This window comes from Dendrobium catenatum, unplaced genomic scaffold, assembly GCF_001605985.2.
Source record: "Dendrobium catenatum unplaced genomic scaffold, ASM160598v2 fragScaff_scaffold_390, whole genome shotgun sequence".
Classification (NCBI taxonomy): domain Eukaryota; kingdom Viridiplantae; phylum Streptophyta; class Magnoliopsida; order Asparagales; family Orchidaceae; genus Dendrobium; species Dendrobium catenatum.
Window position 1 is genome coordinate 2065033 of NW_021318852.1, and position 14034 is coordinate 2079066.

Below are 14034 nucleotides of genomic sequence, written 5' to 3' on the forward strand. Positions count from 1 at the left end.
CTCCGTTGATGCTCGCATTTTATAGGTTATATAATTCTATTTGTATTTCACTTCCTATCAGAGTCATTTTTAATGGTAAGGCTACATTTGGATAGCTTGCTTATTATTTTTTTAGAGTAGTTTTATAGTATAAAAATTTCCAATTTAAAAAAATTTATATTAAAAAACAGATATAAAAAATAGTTAAAAAACTATTCCTAACAATATCCCCAACTAGAGAAATTATTATTTGTGGAAACCAGACGAAAAAATGATCCGAATTTGCTGCGCGCTTACTGACCTTTTGCAAATAATCGACAAAAGCGCAACAAATATGCAATTATGAATACACTTTTGCCGAATATTTGCTACGCTTTTACAAAATGACAGAAAAAAAGCAGCTAAAGTAGAGCAAATATTCAATTAGTAGGATATTTGCATAATTTCCCCCGAATGGAAACTAAAACTTTCACCGCTAAACCTAAAACAAATGAAATCGAAAACCAAATTTTAAAGACTTGACTATGAATACATCATAATGCAATAAGAAAATCAACATAATAAATCACCAAATAATTTTCATAAGTATTTCGACATCAAACTGGAGACTATTTAGAAACAAATTCAGTACAAGCTGAGAGTCGGCAACAAGAGATTTCGAATCACTTTTACCTCCACAATTCACCGCATGTGGTTGAGAAAAGAAGCAAATTAAAGAAAAACAATTGCTCTTCACTGCTTGCAGTACTGACTCGCTGAAATCTGCAAAATATACCCTCCTCTCCTCTGATGCCCTCTGATTTACCAGAGAAAAGCTTTAGGAGTAAATTTTAAGCCAACTTTCAACTCCTTGTACGTATTAGTCGCAAGTAGAAGGAAGTTGTCTATTACCATCACTGCTCTTCCACATTGCTACTGGAACCGAGAAACCGAACGACAACACAGGTTATATTGTCGGCGCTTCCCCTCTGAGAAGCTTCTTGCAGCAGGCTCTTGGCAGCTTGTTCTGGATTATCGATGGGTTTGACCATGGCTACAGCCTCCTGGATTGTTATGGATGCATAAAATAATTGTTTTCAGAGGAATATAATGGATGCTGACATTTATAAGTAAGAATTCGTAAGTACATACCTCATTGGAGACTACATCCCACAGTCCATCACTGGCAAGGATGAGGAATTCTAGAGATCCATCAACCACCTCTTCCTGCGGTTCCATAAAAATCATGTTAGATATGGAAATTAATTGTGTTGAAATTTTCTGAGATCAAAGTACAACAAGCTGAACATGAATGAGTTGGGGATTGCTCGGCTTTGATAGATTTCGAGCCAAACAAAATTTGAACTTAAGGAATTTGTTAGACCGGTCCACTCGAGCCATATGGGACTGGCTTACGGGCGAAACAGGCGGAGGTTTTCCACCTCCTGTACGCAGGAGCCGACCGCCCGGGTTTGGCGGTGTCTTTTTGGAAGGATTTTTGAGAGAGTTTAGGAGGGAAATTTGAATGTAGGGGCTGTTTAGATATTTCCTTTTGAATTGTATGTATTAAATAGTTGATTTTGCTAGGGTTAGGGCATCTTGAATTTTGGCTGAAATTTGAGATCTCTTGGGTATTTTTCTTTGGGCTCTAGCGGTGTCTAGAGAATCGGGAGAGATCAATTCTCCTCTCGAATTGAGGATCACTTGTATCTTGTTTGTTTTTCTTTCGTTAGTTGATTTTTTCTCAATAAAGTGGGCTGCTTTTCTTTGATTTTTTTTCTCTACTTGTTGAGTATTCTCATTGATTTTGTCAAGATTGTTAGGTTTCACTTGAGATCTTCAAGTGTTTCCTATCAGAATTCAAGTTAATTACCATTCCTTGCATAAAAAACATCTTGATTGATAGTTCTGTTTGCAGTAAAAAAGAGTGATCCTCATAGTACATCATCTTTTAAAGGATAATTTAAACACGTGCTTTCAATAATGTAAGGATATCAGATGCTTTTAAATGGTAAAATACACAAACAAGAAAGTGAAACTCACGTTATTATCTATGAACATAAGCATAAGCATTTGTATGTACTAAATATATTAAACACTAATCCAACCAAACATGATCGAGCTGGTTCTTATTTGTGGTCGCACTATTTAGTAAAAGAGTCAAAAAAATTCTTGGTTAAGTTAAACTAAAGCTGTTCACAACATTGAACCTTTGTTTACACCCCTAAATGAATGCTTAATCATCTGCAGAAAGCAAATTAATTCAAACAGTTAACAGTTTGGAAATAAGCATAGATGCACTTCATCGACCTTTACCTGAATTTCAGGATCTGCAACCACATACTGCTTCAAGAGACGATCACCAAATGCACGGGAAACAGCCAAGACACCACCAACACGCCATGTGCCTGCATAACATCTTCCTAAGACATACAGACTTAAAACTACAGTAATAAATATCTTAGTTCTGAGGTCAAAATTACCCGCCCACATAACAAAACCTCCAGCATCCTCAATCCTTTGCCTCTCATCTGTTTGATCAGGCTTGTGATCTCTTGAAACGGCAATGGCTGAAATTGTTTTACATGATAATGATTTAAAATTACTATCATTTCAGACTGCAGAGCAACCAAATTCATGGAAAGTAAGCCAAGTTTTGCGTTAATATCAGGTCGTTTGAAACAGGAAACAAAAACTATGACACAACAATTTCAGAATGCAACAATATATGTTTTACATATTGTCATTTCTCTCATCATCATCAGTCATATCCCAAATATTTAGGCCAGCTTTACAAATTCTTTCCATTCATTCCTACTAAAGGTTGTCTCAAATGTTAAATCTACTCTTCGCAAATCATTTTGAACAACTTCTAACTATATTGCCAAAAGCCTACTCCTTCTAAATCTTCATTATTTATCTAATGAATGCATTTTCTATCCTTCATTATATATGTCCGTATTTATTTTCAATTACATTATCTTTTATAAATGTCACTACAATAATTTCTTTAACGTAGTAAATCTATCATTCATCCTTCATAATTTGGCAACACAACCATCTAACCATTCTCATCTCTATCACACTCAATTAAGATATCAACTTTTTTTTTTATGCCTGGAATTATCAATCGGATCATCATTTTATTAAATTTATCTTTTAGTCTCTAAAATATCAAATTAGCATATAGCATACTCCCATAGCACTTTTCCATTTTAAGCATCCAATATTAACTCCGTAAGTTATATCCACACTATCAACATTCTTCTAAATAATAGATCCAAGATGCTTAAGCTCATCATACCAAAATATCGTATCTTTTAATACTATTTGATTGATAATTGTTCATATAACACCAACTTATATTGCATATTGTATACTCAATTTTTATTCTCATATTGTATGCTCGATTTTGATTCTACTAATTCAAAACAATATATCTTCTAAACATTTTCTTCATTGTTTTAACTAACCACTTATTTCTAAACATTTTCTTCATTGTTTTAACTAACCACTTATTTCAATGGATGTGGAATGATTAAACCTATCACTTAAAATAAAAAAGCATAAACTAAGGTATCTCATTTTAAAATCCTACCAGTTTTACTTCATTCCTTTAACATCATTTTCATGTCAATTTGATATCAAAATACATTAATATTGTTGTGTTTGAATAATTTCAGAACATACATGCACTCACCCTTTCATACCAATAACCTAAACATAACAAACAATAAAAAGATTCATTAGAAAGCAAGCCTCATTATTCATAACCTCTACCAAAATGTTTAAAGTATATCACTTGATCAAATAATTAGATTTCAGAAATAGAAGATATCACATCAACCTAAAAATTTTCTTCAAATGCTCAGTATGTTTTTATATATGCCTCATAACCTCATTTATAATCACAAGGCCAATGAGAAAGTTCATTTAATCAGTCATGGATAAACCAACAAGGAGCGACCTAGCCGCACAAAGAAAGTCTGCTAGAATAGAAGCCGCCTAAGAATAAAGAACACAGTAAGAATCACTAAAGTAGAGGACTCAATTGCAACAAAGGAAGTCATTGGACCCATACATGAAAAACCAAAGGAAACAAATGAAGCTATGAATGCCATGGAGCTAAACCATTCATTTTTCTAACTTTTTATTTATTTAGGAAAAGAAGTGACCAATTAGAGTTGTATTATCTACAGATCGCATACATTAACGAACCTCAATTTAAATATCCTTTATAAGCATCTCTATAACTAATAAAAAACAAGAAAATAATATTATGCAACACACAAGAAAGTAAGACATAATAATAATAAAAATAATTCCAAAGATCATATGGTATAACAATTGAGAATTTACAATACTTAAAGAGAAAATGAAATAATTAAAAAATATATGATAAAAATATTATATGGATTGAATAGATGTGACTTAATGATTTTAAATAAAATTTTACATTTTCCATCAATTAAAATTTTAAAAAACTAAAAATTCAAGAGAAGCCAATTAAAAAAGAAGTTTTCTCGTTCTTTGGAATTTTTGGAGGAAGCTTTTCCTTCTCAATGTAATTATATATATGGAGAGAGAGAGAGAGATCAACTTAAAACTCTATTTGAAATCAAAATCTTTGATTTTAATGAGTGGAGATCAGCTCAGTCGAACACGTCTTAATATGTAACATTCTTTATCTTTGTCCATTAAATGTTTAAATTTTAAAATCAATCTAAATCTTTTAATAATTTGAAAAGAAGATATAATTTTCAAATTGAGTCCTTATTGGAATTAAATGTAAAAAGTTAAAACTAGAGAATCCCATTTCAAAATGGAACACTCTTGTTATTTTGATTTTTTGGAGAAATGATCTCTCATTATAGCTCAATAGTATTTATATAAATTTTATGAACTTAAATTTAATCATTGATGTAATTCTTCTATTTGATTGCATCATCATGAACTAGAATACAATTCAAATTGAGGTCAACATGAAAGATCCCATACTTTCCAAAAAGTTTAAATCAAGGAGTTGTTAAAATGCTTGGCCAACATATATTTTGGGTTACTTTAATTCCACGCTCTAGTTATGCATTCTACATATGAACCCTTTCAAATTGGAACTATTGCAATTGATTATATAATCCCCAAAGAACACCTGCAATGAGAATGAATTATTGTAGACAGCATAATTGATAAGGACATCCGACCTTAGAGAGTCTACCAGAGGCGTGGCCGTCGATCTACGGCCACGATTGCACCGCTTTACTTTTGATCATCATTGTAATAGATTTATTATTGATGTATTAGTTTACGAGTTTTATTGTACTTTTCCTTTTATGCCCCCACTTAAGGGCCTAGTCATGTGTATTCCCTAGGGGCAAGATGGTCTTTGTATTTTTCTTCATTGTATTGCTATTTAAAGCATCCCCCTCCTTTCAGGGTTAATGAATGATATTATGAAAATTTCAGTAACTTGTTCCTTCTCAATCTGTGAGAAAGCTTTGGAAAGAATTCTAGGCAAGGGAATCAGATCACCCACCAGTCGCAAGAAGCGTCCAGGCTCATTGTCATCTTTATTTGCTTTCTTTCTTCCCCTCCCTCTCCTCCAACCGTCAGCCATCCCCTCTCCAAAGCTCTTGGCCAAATCCCCACCACCATCCCTCCACTTGAGCCGACCACCCATCCACCCCTTCTTTCAAGCAGCCGACAATAAGGATCCCTCCTCTCCTAGCCACCACCTCCCAAAAGCCCTTCCTTCTTTCCTAGCTGTCACCATCCAAACCCTAACCCCCTTAATTGACTGTCGGCCCCAACCCCAATTTCTCCTAGCCGCCGGACATAGTTCCCCTCTTTGCCTCCAAACCTTCAAGTCCCAAATTAGTTACTTTCCATATTTAGTGTATCTCAATTTGGGAAGATTTCAAATTCAAATTTCAATTCTAATCGAATTGAAATTCTTTCCTAAATTAGTTAGGCTATATTTGGAATGTTTCCAAAATCAAATCAATTCAAATTTGAATTCAAATTAAAGAGATTTTCATGATTAAATCTCTTTAATTTATTTGACCTTGTTTGGAAACAAATTAAAACTGATCAACCTTACCTAAACCTAATTCCAATCAAATCCCAGCCTACGCCGCCCCTCCCTCTTTCTCCTATTTAGTTACCACCCCCATTAACCTATCCAATCAACCACTCAAACTTCCCAAGTTCAGCCGCCACTACCCTTGCTCCTCCCCTTAATTTTCTACCAAGTATTATCTCCCAAAAACAGCTCCTTATTCCCAATTCTAGGTTTCAAGTTGTTGTCCAGATTTTCTGGACGTTGTTTGGTGTCTGTCCAGAGGATTCTGCACTTCCCCTTGCTGTCCAGCCGGCCGAGAGATCGATGTTTGCTGTCCGAAAGTTCCAGCACACCAAAATATGTTGTTTCCTCATGAATGGCAGATTTGGAACTTTATAAGGGGTTGTTTATGACAACCAAGGCCACCTCGATATCCTCAACTCAACGTTCTTCGACCTCAACCTAGAGATTGACCACATTATAGAGGAATACATAGAGAGAATCATCTTCACCCTCGTTGAAGCCGTTGACGAACAACTCTCCTCCGTGCAGTGACAAATTAGTTCCAAACCCTGGCGAAGGTTAACACTTCCTACAAATTTTATATATTCTAAACTACTCTCAATTGTGGTCCTAATTGATTCATAAAGGTTCTGTTAACTCCCTCCGCTAAGCCTAGTATTCTCAAGAGTTGAGTAAAGGGATCTATTTTCATAGTGACTAGTCTCATTGTTAACTTAGAGATTTATCGTTGAAAACCATCCATGTCTGTTATACTTGTTTGATTGATTAATTTGTGACCTTAACTTCTAGTTGTGTGACTTGGCCTAAGCTAGTTTGTCCCTTTTCTTATTTTATCTCGTTATTTAAATTACTACAAGTCTTTTAGTTAATATTGCTCTCGAAATTAAAGAGTGCAAAATTCTTAATTAACATCGCCTAGACATTTAAGTCATGCATCAACAACAGTACAATAGTAGTAGCCAAAGATACGATTATCAATCAAAAAAACAAAATCGTGTTGAAGTAGCTATTGGTCAAAAAAGCATATGCATCCCTTTAATTTAATTTTTGGCTTCTCCATTTAACATTCTCTTTTGCTATGGTTTAAGAATAATGCAACTACAAACAAGCTACTAGAGAACAGAAGAACAAGAATGGCAATCAAGGCAAATGAATCACCTTGTAATATACTAAATAGACATGCCTTGTCGGTGCAACATTGTTTCACACTCTGAACTATGCTATAAATCCAATAATAAACCCCTCTCCTTGTATCCTAAAAGCAAATAACTTCAAGCCTAACCATGATTCCGTTCAAAGATTCATGAAACAAGACATATTAGCGATAAACTAGGGTGTCAATTTCATGTAAAATACAAACAATTCTGTAGTAGGTGCACCAATTTGTGCTTGTAAAGGCATGCAGCCTGCTGGTGCAAATGTTTGCACACTCCGTTAACTTTTGGCAGGAAGAAACTTCTCACTCACACTACCTGTAAGATAGCCACCTCATAACGAGGGAGTAAATTCATAGCCTCTTCCAAAGACTAGCAAGATATGCAAATTATCCTGCCAATAATAAACTCAACAACAACAACAACATCAAGCCTTTTGTGCTAATAATAAACTAGGGTGGCATAAATTCTTCCGGATGCCATCACCATCATCTTCATCAGCTTTATACCAACTATTTTGGGTTATCTTTATGAATACTTAATTTTCAACCATTCCAATTAAGGGTACATTTGGGCAGCTTTTTTATTGCTTTCTAAAGAAGACTTTTAGTAAAAAAATTTCTAATTTAAGAGAATTTTGTACTAAAAAGCTGCTTTAAAAACAATAAGGAAGCTGTCCCAAATGAAACCTAAGCCTACATGAGATGTTAAAATTATTTTGCATCGGCACCATAATTCTACATATTTTCTTTCTAAATCCATAAAAAATACTTGTCTAGTTGCATTTTCTACATGTCACTGCACATGCAAAACCGTCCAAGCCTATTTTCCTCAATTAATCTATTTATATATTCAATAGATGTCACTCTCATCATTCCTCTAATATAATTATTCTTCAATTTATCATTCATAATTTTTCACACATCGAACTTAATATTCTCATTTCCACAAAGCTAAACATAGCTATCAATGTTATTTTAGCCAATACTTCCGATCCATTTCTCATATTTCTCATACACTAGCATAAATGCATTTCTTTGAATCTGGTCCATTGATAGATATTGAACTTAACTAATACTTATCTAGACAATGAAGACAGTAGCTATCACAATTGCATTCCAGGAGGAATGAAAGTTGACTCAGAAAAATTACAGGTAACAATTTTGGTATAATAACTTTCATCGAGATATTGTTGTAGTTTGCAATATATTTGTAGTAAGTTTGAGTTCTCCAAGGGATTTTATTGGAGATGCATGGAAATATCCTCTAATGAATAAAACTAAATAGCTGCAGATTTGAAGACAGAATTCAACCTAATACATGTAAAACCAGTGGTGGTTGGAACACCAATGTAACTACCATCAAGTGAAGGAAATCAATGGAAAGTCTGAAAGCCTTCAGAAAGAAAAGTAATTAAAGTTCCTATGAGTGCAAATTATGCATTTATACAGTTAAAAAGTTGAAACTGAATCCGATTGAAATTTAAAATCAAACAAAATAAACTTTCATGTAGAATTCAATGCAATAACAGCATCAATGTGATATTCTCCAAACACATTAATAAGTTGCATTTAAGTGGCTCATCCTCTAAACCAAAAAAGCCCGTTCTCTTGAGTAAACAATTACTGGATCAGTGAAAAAATTTAAAAAAAAAAATAATGCCTGTATAACAGAGGAATAGTGCATAAAAATTGAACTTCTGCGAAAACATTAGTTTAAGAGGACAATTGTGACATCTTGTATCCTATTCTCAAATTTTTTTACTTCCCAGATAAAAAATTAATACTAAAATAGCCTTCAAGTAAGAAAATCATATTTCTGAATGTGCAATATAATTGGACTACTACAGGAAGAAAACAAATAAACCTTAAATCAAAAGCAATCACTAAATCAGTGATCCCAAAACTTCCCAGTGAATGGTTAACTATTATCTCCTTACTAAATTAGAGTATATGAACTGTATAAAATGCAAAAAGATACTCTCTTCACTCTCTTCAAGGCAATCAAATCTGCATACAGTTTTAATTCACATCTAAAAATATGCTCTAAATTTCATCTATGAGGCAACAAAACACATGCAAAATTTGAAGCATTGCTCATTTATCACTATAAAGAAAATAACTAGAGCAATTTCAAGCTTTCAACTGTGATCTCACCATTTCCTCCCCGACAAATGACAGCCCTAGAATCTCCAACATTGGCTACAAGGAGACGATCACCAACGAGGATAGCAGTTGAAGCTGTTGATCCAGCATCTCGGCTCTGATTACTTTCAGATCTTAAGAACTCAGAGTCTGTGTGGTTGTAGGCATCAGCTGAAAATTGAAAAATAGCTTATCAGATTGGTGATCTGTATTATTATTCATTAAATCAAAATTAGAAACTATTGCTGCAGAAAAAGTTTCAACTGTTCTAGCAGAAAAGCTCCATAGGAACTTTGGACTATTAGAACAAGGAATAATAATCAGCTGCAATATGTTTGTTGGCATAAGCTATAGTATACAGTTCTATATGTTATTTATATTATTAATTTTTGCAAGAAAAATAATCAATCATGAAAATGGAGGATCAAGGTGATAAGTAGGGCTGAGAGGTTAAAATACATATGATCTATTGCACTAAATAAAGTAAATATTAATGTTAATGAGACCAGTAGTTTCAAAATTAGTGTTTGTGTGTGTGTGTGTGTGTGGGGGGGGGGAGAGAGAGAGAGAGAGAGAGAGAGTGGCAGAGATGAGGATGCTCAGATGGATGAGTGGCTTTACCCTTAGAGATAGGATACGAAATGAGCATATACATGAAAAGGTTGGAGTAGCTCTAATAGAATATAAGATTAGAGAGAGTCGCCTTAGATGGTTTGGTCACATAAAACGGCGGCCTTCCGATGACCCGGTTAGGAGAGTAGAGGTATTAGATTTGACTTATGTTAAGATATGTAGGGGTAAACCTAAAAAGACTTGGTTAGAAAATATTAGGAATGACCTTTCTTTATTAGATTTAGACGAGAATTTGACTTTTAATAGGACACAATGGAGAAAAAGGATTCATGTAGCCGACCCCACATAGTGGGATAAAGGCTTGATGTTGTTGTTGTTGTTGTTGTTGTTGTTGTTGTATATAAGAGAAAGTTATACATATTGAATAGTAAAACATGGAAGAATAGAGGTCAACATAATCATATTAGAGAGTGACGCTATAGCATAGCAACTGTTATAAACAAGGTCAAAGCTAGACTCTGTGTGACTGGGAAGAAACCGAAGGAAAATGATGAGCCAATAAGGCAAGAGATAACTTAATGTGAAAAGGATGGTGCAAAATTGATTTAGACCAAAAGAACAATGAGAAGTTATTACCATAAGGAATAAGTTCAACTAGGATTAAGAACTCAGGCAGCGCTTGAGAAGAAGAAATAGCAAAAAAGAGTTCTTAAAGTTGAAAAAAAAATTGCAAGTAACTTTGGCACATGAATAGCATAACGTATTTTTGATTTAGCAAAATCTTGTTTAGTTAGGTTTGCTCGTATTACCCTCTTTTGCAAACGATTTGGAGTATGAACTAGGATCAACACTATATGCAGCACTTAAGGGAAGTAACTGGCAAAGAAGGGTTCATAAGAACAAGCACAGGTGGTGGAAAGTGCCAGAATGGTAAGATTTGACAACAAAACAGAAGTGAAAATTTTCTTATAGTAAGACCAATGATGATGGCGATGTAAGAGAAAATAACCTATGGCTGACTTGGTATCGCTGATAAACTTTGGGTGGTTGATCAAATTGCTGAAGAGGTGTTGTTTCACATACTCTGCTGCTCGGACACCACCATGACCTATCAGCAAGAACGTAACCATCAAATTAGAGAAATGAAAGGCATATAAGAAGTTACTTAAAATTTGTACAAACTTGATAAACCGTAAAAATAATGACACAATATTATGGTTAAAAATATCGAAACAAAAAAATTTATTCTTTAATAACAAGCAAGGGAGAAAGTAATTAAAGTTTCAAACAAAATGAATATTGATCGAGAAAAAATAAAGAAAATATCATCAAAAAAATGGCTATATGTAAAACAGAAAACAAAATCTCACCGTCAAAAACTCCGAAAAGACCAACAATCTCACCGTCAACCCCATCAATTCTGGTTTCATAGAAATCTTCCATAGCAGACCTCTTTCCAACAGAGCTCGCATACCCATAACTAAACTTTCCATTATGACTGTTAAGAAGAAAAAAAAAAGGAAAATCATTACTCAATCCCCATTTAACATTAGCAGGACGGAGTATTCGTCACAAGTTCATAAATGAAAGAAGCAAACATATATAGTCAATTAATTTCATCCCATTCGAATCACCCCATTCCTTTCTATAAATGCTAATCCTATCAAAATTTGTTGCACTCCCCCAAACAATATCAAATCAAGCTGAAAACAAATCGAGAAGAAACATACCTGAGCCCTCCGCCACACACGGGCGAATCAAACGTGTTAACTCCGCTAGAATTGGCCAGAGCCGAGTTGAAATAACCCATTGTAACCCAGTGTGATCAACCCCTTTCCCTTCCTCAACTCCTTGTTCAACTCAAATTAAACCAAAATATACGAAACCTCGCAGTAATAACCAATCTAACCTTGAATTTTCACCTCCCTCCGCGATCCAAAACCAATCGAAGTTCCTACCGAATAAAAAGCGCGTATCACGAGCCGCCGAAGGATTTCCAACAGGACACTTCGAGAATCCTAGAGACAGAAGAAAGCAAACCCTAATTTCCGAGGAGGAAAAACTATAGCTCCGACTTTTCAGGTTCGGCGAGCGGCGGAAACAGAGAAACACAGAAATTTCTGACTTCGGGTGCCGAATGGGTTTCGATAAAAAGAGTGGATGGAATTTGTTTTTGATGAGCGCGAGATGACGTAGAGGAAGAGGCTCAACCCGGTCAACAAATGTTGGACGGGCCGGGATCTGGACCGTCCGAAGTCATCCGCGCGGTACGCGTGCGAGGTGGCCGGCCGCGGCGTCGCGGGGCTACACGTGGCCTGAGGTCGCCCGGCGAAAAGGGCCGGCCGAACGTGTAATGTGGCACGCGTGTTGTCACGTGGAAAAGAGGTGGACCGATGCGGTCGGAACTGTGGGATTCGTGGACCGTAATTCATCATACTATAAATTAGTAAGATTAATCAATTTTACACAATTTTACTCAAATTTTTTATAACATCTCATTTTCAAACTCAATCGTATTCATTACCTTGAATGCATGAACAAGATTCCAACGCCTGTATATGTTCAATTTAAACTACTTTGTTAACATAAAGAACACTCGACTTAATAATATGCCTAAACATTTTCACGGGGTGCCAACATGATCTAAAACTACCAACATGTTATTATAATAGAATCTAAACAACACATAAAGTGGATTGGCCCAAAGTGAGATTGTTAATATGACATCTTATGAGGAGGAAGAGACTATCATTTCATTAACAAGAACTAAACTAACATACAAAAAGGAAAAACAATTATGCTCATTTGAATCCCCTATCTTTGGCCATTTTACTCCACAATTTCTCTCAACTAATTGTTGCTCAATCAATCCCCAAAAGTTATCATCCAATTGCTCAACATCTATTTAAAATGATAATTAATGTGAGATACATCAAAATTAGTGGGAAAATAAAAATATTAATTATAGGATATCATTATTTTAATTATAAAAGTTATGAGGGGTTATATTGATTATGATATTGACTTTGTCAACTACGCAGTCTAGCTCTATACTTTGCTTGATAACATATCAATTCTCTTTCGATTCCTCTTGGCAATATAATAGAATCTAAAAAATTTCCATAAATTTCAAGTCCTCTCAGTCCTTATCCATGTTCCTACTTTTCATGATTACATACCCACTCTTTGGAAGAAGTTGAAGGAGAGGAAAAAACTCTCTCTTTTTTTTTTTGGTTATATCATTTTATTTGGTGTCCATCCATCCATTTAGTTTAGAGGACACCTTACCATCATGATTTTTTGTGAACCTCTTCTTTAATAGATATTTACATTTCAATTTATTCTCTTAACTCATCAATATATCATAAGAGGGGAAGACTTTTTTAACCTCATTAACAAACTTTAAAAACCTTAAATGATTGAAATTTCTATATTCACCACCAAAAATATCTTCTTGTAGGAGATAGAGCCAATTGGTATGAGTTATCCCCAATCTTCAAAATCTAAAATAGCATATACCTAATTTTCTCCCTTTAATATAATATGTGGAGCCACACTAGATCACTTTCATCAAATTTTTTCTCTACTTGTTACCGATCATGTCAATAATTGTAGTGTTGTTGAGATCTTAAAGAGTTTTATCTCTACCTTAAAGTGCATATTTTTATTCCCTCTAGGAATATCTACATTTTTTGGAGTATCTTTATCACCTCTAAGTACTCGACTGCCCTGAAAGTGTTTGATTATCTTATCTAATTCACTTGATCACCTTTCTTAAAACATAGAATTGATTCTCTTATAGGAAGTTCATTGTTAACATCCTTTTTGAATCTAACTAGGGTTGGTTTATTTCATTTTCAGTTATTTTGAAGATTTGGATCCAACTAATTACCTAAAATACCAGCCTTAAAATTTAAGATCGACAACTTCCTATTATTTGCATTCAATACATGCCTATGACTTCCATGTTGCTTGGTATATATTCTCCAGTACTCCCATTTGTTTGTGTATGCTTTTTTGCATGTACTCAACCGTAGTCTATTTATATGCAATCCTAATCATACCTATTTACAAAGGAATTTAGTGGTATAGGATAGCAAATTTTCTCTAATTAATAGAGATA

At 34.4% G+C, this 14034-nt stretch overlaps 1 protein-coding gene across 1 annotated transcript; it reads right to left on the reverse strand.

The window, feature by feature from the left end:
* Positions 1–515: 515 nt before the first annotated feature.
* LOC110108709 (probable protein phosphatase 2C 59) lies at positions 516–12067 on the reverse strand. The gene is made up of 8 exons (XM_020839466.2): positions 11642–12067; positions 11282–11409; positions 10921–11019; positions 9351–9509; positions 2442–2528; positions 2275–2366; positions 1111–1185; positions 516–1022 (listed from the first exon to the last, which is right to left on the reverse strand). Exons 1-8 carry the CDS (start codon positions 11719–11721, stop codon positions 873–875), a joined length of 870 nt encoding a protein of 289 aa, XP_020695125.1. The 5' UTR covers positions 11722–12067; the 3' UTR covers positions 516–872.
* Between the last annotated feature and the right edge of the window lie 1967 nt (positions 12068–14034).